Raw genomic sequence first — 16,511 nt, 5'->3', positions numbered from 1 at the left:
AAAGTCACTTCCGGTTTCTAAAAGCTGGGGTTAAAATAAAACAAATATGACATATTTAACGACTGATGTTGGCTGTTTTCGATATTAGCAAAATTAAAGTAATTTGCGTCCATTATAACTGTATTCAGAACACAATGGCAAGTTTCTTGCCTGGATAATTGTTATTGGTCAAATCGGGGTCGAATCACGTTTTCCCGAAAATACTTCGTCTATCTTCGGTAAGAGTCGGATTGTTCGTGCAAGACAACCACGAGGTTTACGATCCATTCGGACAAACCATGCGATGTGCAATCTTGAGAGGATGATCGTCTGCCTTTTTACCGGGTATGTTACACACTGCAGCTTAAATCATCAAGCGAGATGACTTCAAGACCTTGGCACTACCACTAATGGGAAAGCGTGTAAGCCACCAAATGTTGAAAGGCTTGAAAAGTTACGCCTTTTTCCTATGCCTACCGGCACCGTTTCTAAATGGCGCTCACCCTAGAAGGTAAACTTGACCGTATCAAGCGTAAGAAGCGTTTCTTATCGGGGTTATTACCCTTGTGGTTTTCTCATGTTCATACAGATACGCCAAGTGTATTTAGGTCAGTGTTTAACATCCTATTTGAATTAAACTTCGGCGCAAAATCTCCATCGTACACAAGCTCTAGCTTGGTCACGAGCACGTGGCGCATGAATGCCTGTATGTGTTCTTCGTTCTTCACAACTTCATTTCAAACGCATAAATATATAACGTTTGAAGCACGCTTAATAGTTCTTGATGCTATTTCCCGTTAGTTTAGAACAATTTCAAACAACTGTGCTGAAAATCTGGCAAACTCGAACCATTGCCAGGAAAATATCACGTGTTCTCAACGTTAAGCGCTATCTGCACTAGATTTAAAGGGGCAAGGTCACGCTGTGAGAATGTGAACCAGGCTCTTCCAATTTATATTTCTATTTTTCTCCATTGTATTTGAAAAGAAGCGAAGGGCATGTGTGCAAAAGACTAAGTCCTTGACAAACCATAGAAAAACCGTGGAATTATCAAATTGGTAAAACAGGTGCACCAAGTTAATGTAAAATAAATAACCTGGATGTGAGAAAAATCTTGGACACAGGACTGAACAGATTTTGTTGAACTTGATGGCAATGGCAGACAAATTGAAAAACAGTGGCCTGCCTTTTTCTAGATCTGTTGGTTCCCTGTGTGCACAAATGTATGACATGTACCTAGCTCCTCTGAAATGTCAACAGTCAATTGCTTTTTCCAGACCAGGGGATTGATGTTGTCTCGTATTCTAAGATTTAAAGGGTGGAATATTTTTTATCTTTATTTTTCCTCATGTTTGTCATTAGATTTACATCTTTGTTGAAGTAGCAATATCTGTAGCCCTTGTGGAGGGTTTGAATGTGCACTGATGATGAACAGTTTAAATGGGAATCTCTCTTAGTTCGTCAGTGAAGAGAATCAAAACTGTTTATAACTGAAGTTGCACAATATACTAGGTTGTTCTCTGAGTTTCATAGAAACCTGATTATCCCTCCTCACCTCGCATATGATCATCTAATATATGTTGGAGTCAACATCGCAAATTACTTTTTGTCTCACAGGTGAAGTGTTGACAATTTATACATGTAGGTAAGTTTGTATATGGATGAGTTGATATTTTATTCCCAATGTATTATAATCCTTGCTTAGTGCATTTGATGAAACTTCTTATTACACAGAGGGCTGTACATACAGCTTTGTGATGTGTGATCGATAGGCCTGATGCATGACACATGTACTGGATTTTGTTTAATTTGTAGTCAAATGTCAAGTTTAATGCTTGTGTTGTTTTTCCCCTTATTTGTATAAATAACAGCTGGAGATGAAACATGTTGGCAGTTGTTGATGACTTCAGGTCAATCCGAATTAGAGAATCTGGTGAGGAAATATTCTCAAGCTTAATTTTTCTTTTGCGGGACATTATCAAAAGATTGCAATTTATTAACACTGTACATGGACTATATTATTATGCACTCTAGAGGCTCCCTCAAAGTCTCTATTTTTTGAAAAAAAAAAAAAAAAAAAATTCCCAAATTTGAATTGCTACCTTTCAAATCAATATCAAAAGGATGGAGGTGTCACAAAACACAAAACCATTTCTTGTATTCTTTGCCTTCCTTAACAAATAGACCCTCAATCGATTTTCATTTTCACTTTAAAAAGTGGCCACCTGACAAATTTATTAAGAGGAAAATCTAGATGAGTGCTTGGCAGATAAAAGGGATATTGGCATGAAATTGTTCCCTAGCTATAACAAGTTCATACTTATTTGTTGTACAACGTGCTAATTTGTGTTGCTTGTGCCGGTGATGATTTCCAATATTTGCTAGTTGATCATTGAGAAATGATGACAACTGTGACCACCAAGATCGCTGAGGCACTGCATGAAGTACAGTTTAATACTTGTTTAACTATTAGCAAGGCTGTTTATTACATTCAAAGCAAAGAGTTTTTCCCTAGCATTAACAATGAAGTGTAGGTGGTAAATGCAGAAAACTTACATACAGTCTGTATATAACTAATCCTATATTTCACAGGCTGAGCAAAGAGATGTGCTTCAGTAATAAAGAGTTGACAAGGTTTGTTGCCTGTAACACTTCCATTTTAGTGTCACACACATTTGAATGTAACAGTTGCCTTATCAGTAAGAACTCTCTTGACAAATCAATCAATGATATGATAAATTGCCCATTCAGTTATGCACTTCAATGAAAATGAATTTCCTTTAGTGATCAAGTGGGCTAACTTGTTTACTTCGAGCAGGGAACCCTCATGTAAGTCTAACACTGCTGAAGACTGACTGCTGATCTCACAATCAAACTGTTACTACCCTTTTCAAAAAAGGCATGCTTGGCAATCGTTGAACATCTACTCAACTAGCTTCTATTGTTGTAGTAATTAGCCAGACTGGTGTGTGATGATTGCATAGTTCAACTGAACTTTATTGTAGTGAAGTTGACATTAGCTCTATCTGACACCATGTATTAGCTTTACACTGTAGCCTAAAGACACTTGTGTTAACCATGGATTCCTGTATTCTAAATAAACCAGTAAGTCTCTAATACTTTTATTGTTGTTTCAGAAAGCTGTTAGCAAAAAGAGTTTCCATTACTCTATGCAGTCCCTACTCTTGTGACATGTAGTCAAGGTGGGGAAAATCTTTAGCTTACTTCTTTAGTTATTTAAACTTCTGAAAATAAGCTTAATCTAGTTGTTTATTTGTGTTCTTGGGCAAGATAATATGGAATTCTATGGTGCATCTCCATCCAGGGCTAGTGAACTTCAGCATTTAGTTACTGATGAATTGTTAGGCTTATTTTTAAAAGTCCATGAAATGTACATATTTCCTTTTGTTTCAGTGTGTGGTGTATGATGATTTCATAGTTCACCTGACTTTTGGTGACGATAAATTTCGCCCCTATCTGATACCACCCAACAGTCTGCTTTGGCAAACAAGCCAAATTTATTTTGTACATGTAGGTAACAAAGCTTTATGTTGATCTTTCAGATGCTTTTGCTGACTTTTCTGTTCTCCTCAGAGGTGAGGGTATTGGCAGAACATTTTGTTTAGAATAGAATCTGTTTGTAAATTACATTCAGGTGTGTCTTGATGCGTTAATTTTCTCTATGTTAATTTTCTGTCTTGCATTGGTAAAATGGAGGTGCTTGGTGCAAATGATGACCCCCAGAATAGGGACATAAGAAAGTCACTCAGTGACTTGGTTAGAAAACCTGGGTTGTTTGTCTGATGTGTCAAGTCACTTCTCACAACAAGTTGCAAGGGATTCAGTTGATCATCTTTGTTACAGAACTACTAATGATGCTTCTCAATTGAATTGTTTTTTTAAAAAAAACCAAGAATGGAGTTAAGAGGATTGAGAACTCTCCAACTGTGGTAAGTATTAATTAATAATTTCCAATGATTGAACCGTAAAATTCTGCTTAAAGAAGCCCTGGGCTTACACATATTTATGAGGGTTTTTGTGCGGCATGTAAACAGTATCGTTTTGACATAAATGCAGCTGATGCACTAGATCCCAAATCCAAAAGTGCAAACCCCCCTTTTCTCTATTTCACTGTTCTTGTGGAGTGGAGGACATGTCTATTGCACCCCTTCCCCCTCAAAATGGCCACCCCTTGACAATACCAGTTAAGCCTGTCCCAAGCAGCAGCTGGGGAGGGAAGGTTGAGCTATGTGTGTTTGTGGTGCTCCAGTATTCTCTTTACAAGAATTGACCATAGAGTTTGTTAATGTATGGTGCAAGTGATGACTCCAGAATAGGGACATAAGAAAGTCATTTTGTGACTTGATTAGAAATCCTGGTTTTTGGTCTGAAGCACTGAAGCCATTTCTACATATGGTCAAGGAATTCAAGTTGGGCATTTTGGTGGCTTTTACTGTTTTTGCATTTTTACAGCAACTACACATCAACACGGAAAGCAGCACTCATCCAGTCGCCCACTCACCCAGGCAAGTTTCAAGGGTGAGCATGAATTGTACATTTTGGGAGTATATGTAACTGTATTGTGTTTGTTGGCAAGTTTCTTGCTTTTGTTAAAACGTTTGTGGCCAATGATGTATTATATATTTGCTACTCTTGAACATTATTAATGATGATAAGTGTCACCACATTGTCTGAGGCCACACTATTGACACTAAGGTGTAAGCATCCTGTGTGAGGAATTTCACAGATATCCAGTCACAGTTGACTTGCAATAGCAGTGTGGTCAACTTGTGCAAATCTGATTGGATTCCAGTTAGATCAGAGAGAGAGCCAATGAGTTAACAGTGAAACAACAAGAGGAAACTCTTGCTGACTTGGTTGAATTGATTTTAACAAACTCCCATTAAGACAATACAGTCGTTCGTTATTTTTCCCAATATTGATGAGCCGTGTTATCTTGCAGGTGCAAATACATTTGCATGTAACCCTGTTTGTTTACCAACTGTTAATCAGGTAATTAACATCTTACATGTTATAAAATATTGTTCATCTAGTGGGAAACAAAATGTAGTGATGAGCCAACTTAGTAAAGGTGCAAGCTTTTGCATCTCACTAAAGAAAGACTATGTTTGAACACATTTCTAAACACCAAGAAGAGAGTTGAAAATATGATGCATAGGGGTGTATTTTTACTAAATTTGAGGTCTTTAGAAATGTGGTCTTGAAAACACATGGTTGGGTGTTTGATATATTTCCTTCATGAAAACTTTAAACTGAGAAAACGGAGAAATAAAATCGTAAAAATCTATGCTAATTAAGATCAGATATCCAAACACTGTCATGGTCATGATTTCCTTTGTTTAAACTCAATGAATTAAATGTATTGATGAGTTTGAGAATTATACTGAATCATAGATGTCACTTGACATGTTCACTGTACATCTGAAAGCCGATGATGATTTAACATATTCAGTCATAATCCACTGAGTAATTTGTGAAGACAAATTCAATCCTGAGGCTTTCACTTGACCATTTACCATTGCCACAACTTCAAGCACTGTACATGTATGGACCCATAATGACTTGTTATTGCTTTGTTTCCTCTCAGGTACATGAAGCGATCTAAAGCAACAACTTCACAAGTCGAACTTGAACGTGATGAATTGTAAAAATTGAAACTTGAAGGAGCTGAACAGTAATAAAAAATTATGCTCAATAGTTAAAAAGACTCTTGGAATTGTTGAATATCCATGATTTACCTGAAGTGAAAGGCAATAATAGCAACCCCTCTTATTTCTGGTTAAACTCATCAACAATAGTTAAGTATGGGGAAGCTGCCTGTAAGGAGGGTGGAGCCACGCCCTACGAGGTGAACATGCGTTGTAACCATGACATCCCTGTGAGTGGCACCCACCAGGCACCATCGCACTGATATCAGTGAAACTAAATCCTTCTCCCTGCATGCTACATGTAAGCCCTCCCTTTATGCAAAGCATTCAGAACTGAGAAGTAACGTAAATGTGCAGCTGCAACATGAGCAAGATGGCTTTCCTAGTTGGTAATGTAACAAATGTATGAAGACCAGTTTTTACCTTGGGTGTTATTTTTTATTGTCATTACAAATATTACTAACAATTAATGGTGCCAAGAAAACTTATGACCATTTAGAAGGCACAGAATAATAATGAGTCCTAACCTAGGAATAGACAAATTAAACATTTTAAAACAAGCAGAAGTCTGGAATAGCTAGTAATAATAGTGATAGATATGATATTGGAGTAAATATACAATTAAAAAAAAGAAATAAGTCTGGAATAGCTAGTAATAATAGTGATAGATATGATATGGGAGTAAAATTAATATAGAAGTAAAAACAAGAAATAATTTGAATAGCTTATAACAACAGTGATAAGATATGCAATGAATAATTTCATTTACGAATATTAAATGCAGCTAAAATGATGTGGGCCATCCTAACCGTTATAATTTATATTGTGTAACTGACATGTTCTCAAAAATACAGTATTAACTCTCACCAAAGCAAGAAAAGGATAGTGTATGTAAATGATGGTGCCCTTGCCCCAATTAGGCAATCTTGAGGGAAAACAATTGTGTTATGCTTGGAAAAACATCCTGGAAGTGAAATGTTTGAAAAGTTTTTTTGGAAATCTCTAGATGTATGCTCAGAATCCTTTCAGTGGTAAAATAGTTTGAAGGCTACAACTTCAAAACTAAGAACATTATGTTGCGATTTATAAGCTAAGAAAGCTGCAAGTATTCAGTATAACAAATGTCCATTAGACAAGTTCAAGAGTCTGACTAAAATAGTGCTTGTAGCATAATTCTACCTGTAACGCAATCACACAATCAAATAAACAACAACTATATACAATATCTTAAGTAACCTTTGTTTGCCGGAAATAGCTACAGCTGTAAGCCACATCGAGGGGGGGGGGGGGGGCAACCGAAGGTGCACCTTGAAACGATGTGGCCCACGGGGTGGGTGGGTGGGTAAACAACTAAGCTAGAATGCTGTCTGAATAGAACTGATGAGCTATCACATGATCAAGCATTAATGTCCATGAGCTAGTTAATAATAAACCTACATGTACGTCATAAATTATACCGCTGTTGGTTAACTCCAATACCATACAATTTGTGTTTAAGAATTACAGTGGGATTTTATGTATTGACTGCAATAAAGAGCAATGAAGTTCTATTTTTGCAAAGACCATTGGGTTTGAACACCCTTTGCAACTGCTTTATTGCTGCTAGTCACTTTTTCAGTGATTGTTGATCGAAGGTTGAGGGCACGAGATAGGTTTCCTGCTGGCTGAAGTGTCACTTTTCTTTGCTTCATTCTGGGATTTTGTAACCAGGTGTACTTTGACCAACTGCTTTTGTTGTGTCACGGTCAACTTTCTATCGAAAGATTTATTTCACCAACTTGAACTTCATTGCCTCTGGCTGCTGCCTACTGAGCCATATCACATTGGTTCTCACTGTGGTTGAATTGGTACAAAATATTTTGCCCATGGCCAATTGCAGATGAGATCTGCTACATCATGTCTACCACAAATAGTAAGGGCTTTAACAAACTCCCTCATTGTGGGTTCCTTCTTATGATTTTTTAATTTTGCCAGCAGGCTTTCTGTAGGACTTCTCCCTGCCATATAATCAGTCTCTATCAAGTCCAAATCATCAGAGCTGACTTGTAGAAGTTGTCCAACGCTGCGCCATGTTTTACGAGTGGGAGTTCTGAGGGCATCAAGCTTGTTTTGAATGATGAATAACATCAAGTTACCTTCATTGTCACACAGCTGTTCCATCTCAGAGATGCGACAACCTGGAAATTGTTTTGATGAGTTAATTAGCAAACTGGCTTTTTATGTATTTCTCAAACATTTCCCGTACCTTTGATTCCCCCACCTTTTCTTATCTAGATCATAGGGACCTTACACAATGTACTCAATTATGGCAACAAAGTAATAACACTGACAAAAATTTAATGAGTAGTAGCAAAAGATCGTGCTGTATATATATGCGTACGTCTGATACAGTTTAAACATTTTACCTTCAGGAATGTCTGCTGGATTTGGTTGGCAAATGTTCTTGCCAGACTCCTCATGCTCTTCAGTTGTTAAGTTGTTATCTGCACAAGACAATGGAGAGACTTCAGTTGCTATGTCTGCAAAAGACACTGATAATGAATGATAACTATTTTGAAGACTGATATAAGGCCTCACAATGTGCTACTTGGCACAAAGTGGATAGGTGACAGGTAAACAAAATAAGATTTCTCTCCCCTACAGAGTACATGCATTATTGAATGTTGTAGAAAAAGTAAACAATGTTTTGTACATCTTCACTTCATTAATGGAACTCCAAAATATTGGACACCAAAATTTCATGCAGACATGGACTTCTTTACTACTGACAACAGTTGTGCAAAATTATTGTTGATGGTAATGTCAGGTTATTACAATAAATTTTGGAGATCAACGTGTATCAATGCAGTAAAAATATAAATTACACTGATTTCAAAATGTAATTTTGATTCATTGTTGATAATAATTAGACACTGAAACTTGTGTCTAGGTCTCAAGGGAGGGAGCTAATATAACTAAAATTTACAGGTTCAAGTTAACTGGTCTGCAAACTACGGCTATCGGTCCTGGACACTGGTGTTTGTGAGAGAGCGTCTACCAACCATTTATACAGTTGAACCCAGTCTCTTAAAGACACTGTTTCACATCTGTAGACATCACTTTGTTACAGACAGCTTTGGGAACACTATATGGCTTGACTGATTGTGTGTATTCAGAATAACTAAATAAATACCTTGAGGAGATGCACGGCCTGAATCTGTAGGTTCACAGATGGAGTTCAGTGGTATCAATTCAGGATTATCTGTACAAAAAGAATGAAAGGTCTTTTGAAAAACTAGTCACATTATCAATTAACTTCAGCACTGACAAGTAATTTTTTTTACAGTACTTATTCAAATAAGTTATTGAAACATTATTACGCACTATCTTTGGCTAAAATTAAGCTTTGGCTTAAAAGTTTTAAACCAAAGGTAACATAAAACAGTTCAACTTTAGTTGTCAAATTGTTTCATTCAATGATATATTAGTAGATATACCATGTTCAAATAGGAAGCGTCTATCAGTTTCTATTCATCATCAGTTTATTCTCACCTGCCAGTTTTGTTTTATTGGTCCCTGAAAACCAGCAAAACTGGTTTATGCGTTTTGAGGTTATTAGGACCAGTGCCAAGATAATGGTGATGATAATCACGACTCCTATAACAACTCTTAAATCTACAGCTCCATGTTCTTCTTGTTCCTTGTCTTTTTTTGTTGATTGGGCTGTATTTTCAGAATCATCATTTTCAGGTAACACTGCCAATTTTGTTCTCCCTCGAATTGTTGTAGGTGTACTTCCATCAACTGATAAAATTTGTGACCCAGTAAGATTTCTGCCAGGTTGATGTGGCAAAGTAGTGGCAAATTTGTCATTAACTTGACCATGGGTTTTAACAGACTTAACAATGTCATGTTTCTCAGTTATGGTACTATGATTAGGAGGGACAGCCGGTTCTGTGTCAGTTTGCTTAGTTGTCACTTTTTCAAAGGTTTCTTTACAGCGCTGATTTTGCTCAGTTTTTTCACACTGCCAATTCCTGCTCATTCCAATGTCTATGCATCCTTGACGTCTTTGGGCGTCATTGACACTGTCGCAGCAAAAATAGCATTCCTGGCAGATATCATTGTCATCAAGAAAGTAACCTTGGGGACACTTAGTTCCACATTTGCGATTTTTGTCCGGTGTGCAGTTCTGAATTACATTCTTTAAACCGCATTCATGGCAAGCCTTGCAACTTTCTATGCCATGGCTGTTTGAGTATGACACATTTGCCTGGCATAGTGTACATACTATTTTGGTGTCATTTGGAACCCTGCTACCACACTGTGGGGTCAATCCTTGACCTTCGGGACACTCAGGACATTTTCTGCACATAGTCTTAGCTCCCGGATCAGTGGGGTCATAGAATTCAATTTCTGATGTCTGTGAACAACCTGTTAAGGGCTTTCCTACGGCAGATAATATCATCCATGGTAGCACTTGTAGCAGTACAAGAATTTCCTGAAAAGAAAAACAATAGCATAATTAATTATATTTATACAATAAAAAAAGTAAATACATTAACATGCAGCTCCCTCTAGTTAATTAGACCAATAAGGCCAGTAACAGATAATACATGTACATCTTCCCCCGAGGCCAGGCAAAGTCAATTGATAAATTTGTAATCAAAATCAATCAATAACAATCGATGAAAATCGATGAAGATTAATAGCAATCAATTGATTAATTGATAGCAATCTATGAAAAGCAATGAAGAAAAATGTTTTTAGACAGATTGTTATCAATTGCTGATAGTAATCAATAATGTTTGATTCATCAATAATTGGTATCGATTGTTATCGGAAATTATTTTTGCCCTTTAACAAGTTACACTCGTCTGATAAAATGATTGACAAAATTTTTCTTTAATGGTTTCATTGAGTCATTTTATCTTCAAAGCCTGCGTTTCTTTTATAAAATCATTAATCATCAACAAAATAACAAGAACAGAAATAACTAACAGAAACATTTTGGGCTTTACAACTTTCTTAGATAGTTAATGACACCGGAAGAAGCTCAGGTTAGAGTAGCAGTGTAAAACTCTCCAGTCTCATCGTAGCATCGGCATTTAGATGAAGTAGAATAAACAACAGAATCAGTGTTCTAGTGATTTCAATTATTTGTATTTTTTTCAGTCAATATATAACAATCGATATACCTGAATACAGGAATTATCGATTTTATAGCAATCAATAATTGTAAGCAAGATTATAATTAGCATAACATGATGATATTGACGTTCCCTTATTCTGAGATTCTGCTTTCCGCGAGAAGTCCTCGGTCGACTACTGATTGATTAAGGATTTGAATCTGAGACGTTACGAGTTAAATCTAGCTTATGACCTTGCAAATATACAGTCTCGGTTAAACTGTAGAGTTCGACACCCGCGGCCGCAGAAAAGTAAACATTTTAAAAAGCTACGTGTTCGAAAAGACGATAAGCCCCAAATTTACAAATTCTGTCAATCGTGTATTGTTACTCTTTTCTAGTGTTGAGCGATGATTTCGATGTTTTGACCGAACAATAACGTTTGAGGGTAAAACACGTAGATTAATCTTACCTCGGCGAGGATCTTCGTGTCTTGTTCTACAGCCTGTTCTGAATACGTTTGTCTTCAACCTGTAACACACTGACCCCTGGTGGCTGTATGGAAAGCATGTTAAAAGTTAGTTTGAATACTGTAAAGCAACCAACAGAAAATACCAGTATCAAATAACAGCAAAATTTCAAAAATGGCATCGACAACGTGATTGGATTTGTTATTCTGTATCAAATATACCTGAAGTACAGAGAGATGCCAACTCAGCAATAAACTCCGTAGAAACACCTAGCACCTTGTAAATTCTGCGTTCAGAGCAAAATTCAACTTTGGAGCTTGCTCATTCCACTGATTTCTCGGAAGCAGGTATTCCTGTCGATTAATTCAGTATTTGAACGCAATATTCCGACGGAGTCGAGTTCAACGGCTGACGAAACTGATTGTGCAACATTTCTGCGACACTGTTATGAGGTTTTTTATTGATCACGTGGTTGTATAGATTCGGGGATTCCCATATTTGCGTGCGTCATCCGTTGGTAACTTATTACAGGTCTAAAATATTAACGAAATTTACCAAAACATGGGAAATAATCCTTTACGCTTTCAGACTTTGACCACTAAATAATGAAATGTAGAAAACTGTGTTGTCTCCACGAACGTAATCGAGGTGACGTCATGATGGTATGTTGCTGAATTACCTCAAAGATGGTCAAAGCAGCTTAGATCATCGTAGCTTAATAAGAAATAACGCGCAAACTACGGTGGTAAACATGGCAATAAAACGCATGTTTATCACCGCAGTTTGCGTGTTATTTCTTATTGAGCTACGATGGCCAAAGAAAAAGAATATTTAGATCATCGTCTTTTGAGAAAGCTTATGCAAATTTTTCTTGACAAAGCTTATGCAAATGTTTCTTGTCAAAAACAAGACGATCCAGAATCGTCGGCGAATTTTTTTGAGATAACGTAATACGCTCGACTAGGAAATTACCCTCCACCCCCTCCTAAGCAGGCGCTGTGTGGGAGACAGAATGACGAGCCTTGCAAGCGACCCGTTTTTCGAATTTCGTGAAAAATTATATGCATCCAGGATAAAAAAAAAAAAAAAAGACTATGCTTATAGAAAATCACGGGTTGAGACAATAATGTTACCGAAAGGCTTTCATTCTTGGAATAGCTTTTGCTCTGTGATGGGTACCTTATTACATGCTTGTGCCAGGTGATCAAGTATTTAGCACTTAGCAAAGGAGGACATTTCACCGGCGTGCTTTGCGCGCCTAGTCGAACCATATTATCAACGCACCTCTCACGTGACCTTATCATTCCTGAGGTGGAGAGCGTTCCGAAGGCGATGGAGATTGTTGAAGGGAATTGCGCTCCTTTTTCGGACTCAGATATTCTCTTGTGTGGACTCCAATGTTAAATTCGCACTTAGCTTTGCAGTTAGCAAACTTGAGCGAGGACCCTGGTTTTCATGGGCTCGAAACAATCCCTTCGTGGTCGATTTCGATACCAAAAACTTAAATTCTCACTCTGTTGTTTGAGGAAAGGCTTACCGAAGTTTTTTCAAGTCTTGAACGTATTTCCCATTCAGCACCGTTCAACAATATTAACGCCGGCAAAGCTATTTATTCAGTTTGCCGGGCGAGCTCGCGTTCCAGGAACTCCCGAAAACGGTTGATATGGATACATTCTTACCCATTTTCTATCTCACTTGTGTGTGATCATGAATATTACGGGACATAACGGGTAATATATCGGTCTTTTTTAACCTAAACCCAGGGTACCACCCCGGAGGTCCAGGATTCACCAGAAGGAATCTGGGAGCTATGATTCCCGGGAGGTACTCCAAGAAAAATTGGGTGGGGGTGTGCGGCCCGCTTCCCAAAATCCTTACCCTATTTATGACCAATATCTGCGATTTTGCCTTTCCTATTTATGACCTGACCCTTAAACCAATACCCAGCTGTTTCAGTCCTGCCTTACAATTAGTTTCCTAGTTCAGATCAATGTTAACTTGCCATAAACATAATTTGTGAGGGGCTTCTGTTGACGGTCTTATCGATAATGACAAAAAAGGAGCTTCTTCTTAAAAAAAAAAAAAAAAACATACTAGACTAGAGTGCAAAATCATGCCTTATTTATGACCAAAATGGCTAACAAAAACATACCCTTTCGGACCGCACATACCTATATAGCCCATACAAGGGAGTGCATTGATTTGCATAGCAAAGGACAATGAAGACAATTGACTGAAGGCAGAAGAGTGAAGGAGCTTTTTCTGAGAGGGCCATTTAACAAGTTTGCACAACCCAAACTACAGAAAATGTTTCACACCGGATTATATTCTGTTTACAAACATTTTTTTTGTCATTTCAATTTGCCAAACGATAAACAAAAGAACTCTTTTTATTTTATCCATGATATTATTTAAGTTATAAAAGAGCTAACACTACATTAAGCAATTAATACTAATGACTTAGTACATCTAATTACCAATAAGTAAATTACCAAAATACAGCGCGACTACTCGCCCAGGCCACTTAGAAGGAAACTAACAAATCAAAACTAAACTGAGAACAACGGACCGGTAGCTTCTCGTGACGGCAAGTAACGGTCTGTTTGACGTGAAAACATAAACACTATGGACTCCTCTCTGTTATATGCACTCTTAAAGATTCAGTCCTTGACGGCGAATTATCATAATTATAAATCTTGCTCGAAGCATTTGGCTTGATCAACATAACCGAAACCGTTGAAAAGCGTTAAAAAAATTTAGGATCGAAGCTAACCAATCAAAAATGGCTACGTTTCATGAGAGGTTCGCAACTCCTCGCACGTTTTTGATTAGATCTGTTGTTCGTATTTTTCAATGTTATTGGTGTGTCACATATACAAACCTATATTGCTTTACTCTTTTAAGGTTTCCGGTTTCTTTGATTTATAATAAACATTTACTTTGATACATAATCATACAATACAGTTCAAATAGTGTACAAACTAGTAAATATCCCAAGATTTCAGAATAATTATGTCGTTCAATACGTTAATTGTTACGAGGGTAGACTATAAAAAAGTTAGTGTCCACAATTACGATTTGTGGTACACATTTACTTTGATGCATAATCGACCATACAGGTCAAATAGTGTATAAACTAGTATATATTCCTAGATTTCAGACTATTATGTCATTCAAGACGTTGTAATGAGAGTATACAACAAATTTTAGATTGAGACAATGTAAAGTGTCCACTTGTACGTAAAATAGCGGAAGTAAATTCCATACATTTCCTTGCAGTTTCGACTCGGGATGTAGGATCAGTCTGTAATGGCAAGAAAGGTGTCCGTAATAGAGTGGACAGTGATATCAAGATAGAGTTATTGATAGACCGTGCCGTTTTTTAATTATAATCCTCTAAAGCTGTAATTAAGGGTGCAGGTCAAACTGTTGTCATACGCTATGAATTAAAAGAGCTAGCGAATGGCGCGAGTGTCATCATATGATATTCCCTGTAAGCTATTCAAAAATATGCTTCTACAATTATTCCACGAGTTCAAAATAATTTTGTCGTTCAATACGAGAGTAGACTACAAAAATTTTAGTCTGAGACAATATAAGTGTCCACAATTCCGTAAAAGCGGGAGTCCGTTATATAGCGGGAGTGATTTTAAAACACTTCCTTTTAGTTTCGACTCGGGATGCAACTTCAGTCCCTAACAGCAAGAATGGTGTCAAGACAAGAGTTTTCAGTCTGGGCTTCATCCAGGGATTTTGTAACCAGATGCATGTGCTTTGCCCAGCTTCTTTAGTTGTGTCACCATCAACTTTTTGGAATGGATTTTAGAGGATTGAAGACTCCCTAGCTGTGGTAAGTAACTGAATAATTCTTATTTCCAATGATAACCGTAAAATTCTGCTTAAACACACAGCGAGCCTATAAAAGTCAAGAACATGGCTTTTTTGGCTCTTTTGTGTAATGGTGGAAAGCTGAAACAACAGTCGCACAACAGTAGAAGTCGTGAAAAAAAGCATTCTGTTAACACAAGGGCATCATTTACGTACAGTACCGGTCAAGGGGACTGTAGCTTTACACGCACGTAAAGGGCATGTACTATACGCACTTTACGCGCAAATACACTAAAATGCGTGTAATTACACGCAGTAGACGTGATATTTCGTGTAATATTACTCGCATTCGTTCAACTGGAATTCATTAAGTGCATGTAATGAGAACGAAATATTAAAAGTGCGAGTAATGAAAACAAAACATTTACCGTGTAACATTCACCGTACTGGACTGCACTGCGATACAGTTTAGTCTTTAGCCTTCTTGCCTCTGGTCATCAAACGTTTCCGATAGAATCGACCTGTTTCCTTAAACCGACTTACCGCTTTACAGTAAAAGTATTTTTTCCGTTGTAGTTCAACAAGCGGCACCAGTGACTGACAGGCGTGCTAGGATTTACTCAGATAACAGAACATAAACATATGTCGCTTTCAATTTTAAATTACAGCAATTAGTGTACTTTAAATCAATCCGAAGATTCATTAAAAATATTTCGTACTCCGAAGCGTTCGGAGTTTACCGGTGTTCAAGAGCTTTTTCCAACGTGTTTTTTACCTTTTCTCGAGAAACAATGAGGGCGCCAGCGACTGATTAACTGAGGCTTGACGGACATGAAATAACAGAAAAACACAGCATTTCGCTTGAGATTTTCAGTTAATTTTTAAACATCAGTTATCCTTCTATAAGTTTAAAAAGCATTTGAAGATTCGTCATTAATAGTACCCAGACTGAAGCAAATGTTTTCTATCTGAAAACATAATGTTTTGATCTGATAAAAATGAAATTCGATCTGTTTCTTGATTAGCGTTGCCTAGCACGTGACCAACATATACCCAGGCGAAAATCCTGTACAATGTGAAAGTTGTTTGTTGTTACTACTTCATTTATTGCACACGCGTATACATATACAGACATGCGACGATCTGTTCACCAGCTTAACCCACAGATGAAAATCCCAATGTTTTTCTTGAATCTAGCTTATCAGTAGTCAAATGTATTGTAATTTAAGCACAGGCAGCCCAAGCTCTCTCTCTGAACCACGCAAGCAACACAATATGACATCGAATTATAAGGGTTTATATGGAATTTTCTACAAGATAAATAGTAATAATAACAATAATAATAATAATAATAATAATAATAATAATAACGAATATTAATATCATGAATAAGATATCCATGGAGGTAGTTAAAAGTGAAAATTCTCAATAAAAATGGCTTACCTTATTCCATACGT

General features: G+C 37.1%; 1 protein-coding gene, 1 long non-coding RNA gene and 4 other non-coding genes across 8 annotated transcripts; 5 read left to right on the top strand and 1 right to left on the bottom strand.

Annotated features, from left to right (window-relative positions):
• The first annotated feature begins 131 nt into the window (after positions 1–131).
• On the top strand, positions 132–5,705 carry LOC110040222 (uncharacterized). 2 transcript variants are annotated; one of them, XR_016202581.1, is made up of 10 exons: positions 132–324; positions 1,597–1,624; positions 1,851–1,912; positions 2,572–2,613; positions 3,117–3,182; positions 3,543–3,575; positions 3,894–3,929; positions 4,453–4,518; positions 4,943–4,992; positions 5,588–5,705. It is a non-coding gene; the product is annotated as an uncharacterized LOC110040222 (long non-coding RNA). The 2 variants fall into 2 exon arrangements; XR_002295634.2 differs by having other exon boundaries at positions 132–490.
• On the top strand, positions 2,336–2,414 carry LOC149102444 (small nucleolar RNA SNORD24). Its single transcript, XR_016202782.1, has one exon. It is a non-coding gene; the product is annotated as a small nucleolar RNA SNORD24 (small nucleolar RNA).
• LOC149102443 (small nucleolar RNA snR60/Z15/Z230/Z193/J17) lies at positions 2,940–3,017 on the top strand. The gene has a single exon (XR_016202787.1). It is a non-coding gene; the product is annotated as a small nucleolar RNA snR60/Z15/Z230/Z193/J17 (small nucleolar RNA).
• Positions 3,395–3,468, top strand: LOC149102442 (small nucleolar RNA snR60/Z15/Z230/Z193/J17). Its single transcript, XR_016202786.1, has one exon. It is a non-coding gene; the product is annotated as a small nucleolar RNA snR60/Z15/Z230/Z193/J17 (small nucleolar RNA).
• LOC149102441 (small nucleolar RNA SNORD24) lies at positions 4,603–4,678 on the top strand. The gene has a single exon (XR_016202785.1). It is a non-coding gene; the product is annotated as a small nucleolar RNA SNORD24 (small nucleolar RNA).
• Positions 5,706–6,064: 359 nt separating the features above from the next.
• On the bottom strand, positions 6,065–11,696 carry LOC110040220 (uncharacterized). Of its 2 annotated transcripts, none has more exons than XM_089275449.1 (6): positions 11,448–11,696; positions 11,229–11,311; positions 9,180–10,128; positions 8,821–8,889; positions 8,054–8,167; positions 6,065–7,825 (listed from the first exon to the last, which is right to left on the bottom strand). In XM_089275449.1, exons 3-6 carry the CDS (start codon positions 10,093–10,095, stop codon positions 7,479–7,481), a joined length of 1,446 nt encoding a protein of 481 aa, XP_089131575.1. In that variant the 5' UTR covers positions 10,096–10,128; positions 11,229–11,311; positions 11,448–11,696; the 3' UTR covers positions 6,065–7,478. The 2 variants fall into 2 exon arrangements, with proteins under 2 accessions (XP_089131575.1, XP_089131576.1); XM_089275450.1 differs by having other exon boundaries at positions 8,054–8,131.
• Between the last annotated feature and the right edge of the window lie 4,815 nt (positions 11,697–16,511).

Source organism: Orbicella faveolata, unplaced genomic scaffold, assembly GCF_042242905.1.
Source record: "Orbicella faveolata isolate gen_17 unplaced genomic scaffold, um_ofav_v1 contig_36, whole genome shotgun sequence".
Taxonomy (NCBI): domain Eukaryota; kingdom Metazoa; phylum Cnidaria; class Anthozoa; order Scleractinia; family Merulinidae; genus Orbicella; species Orbicella faveolata.
This window is presented reverse-complemented; position numbering and strand designations above follow the sequence as displayed.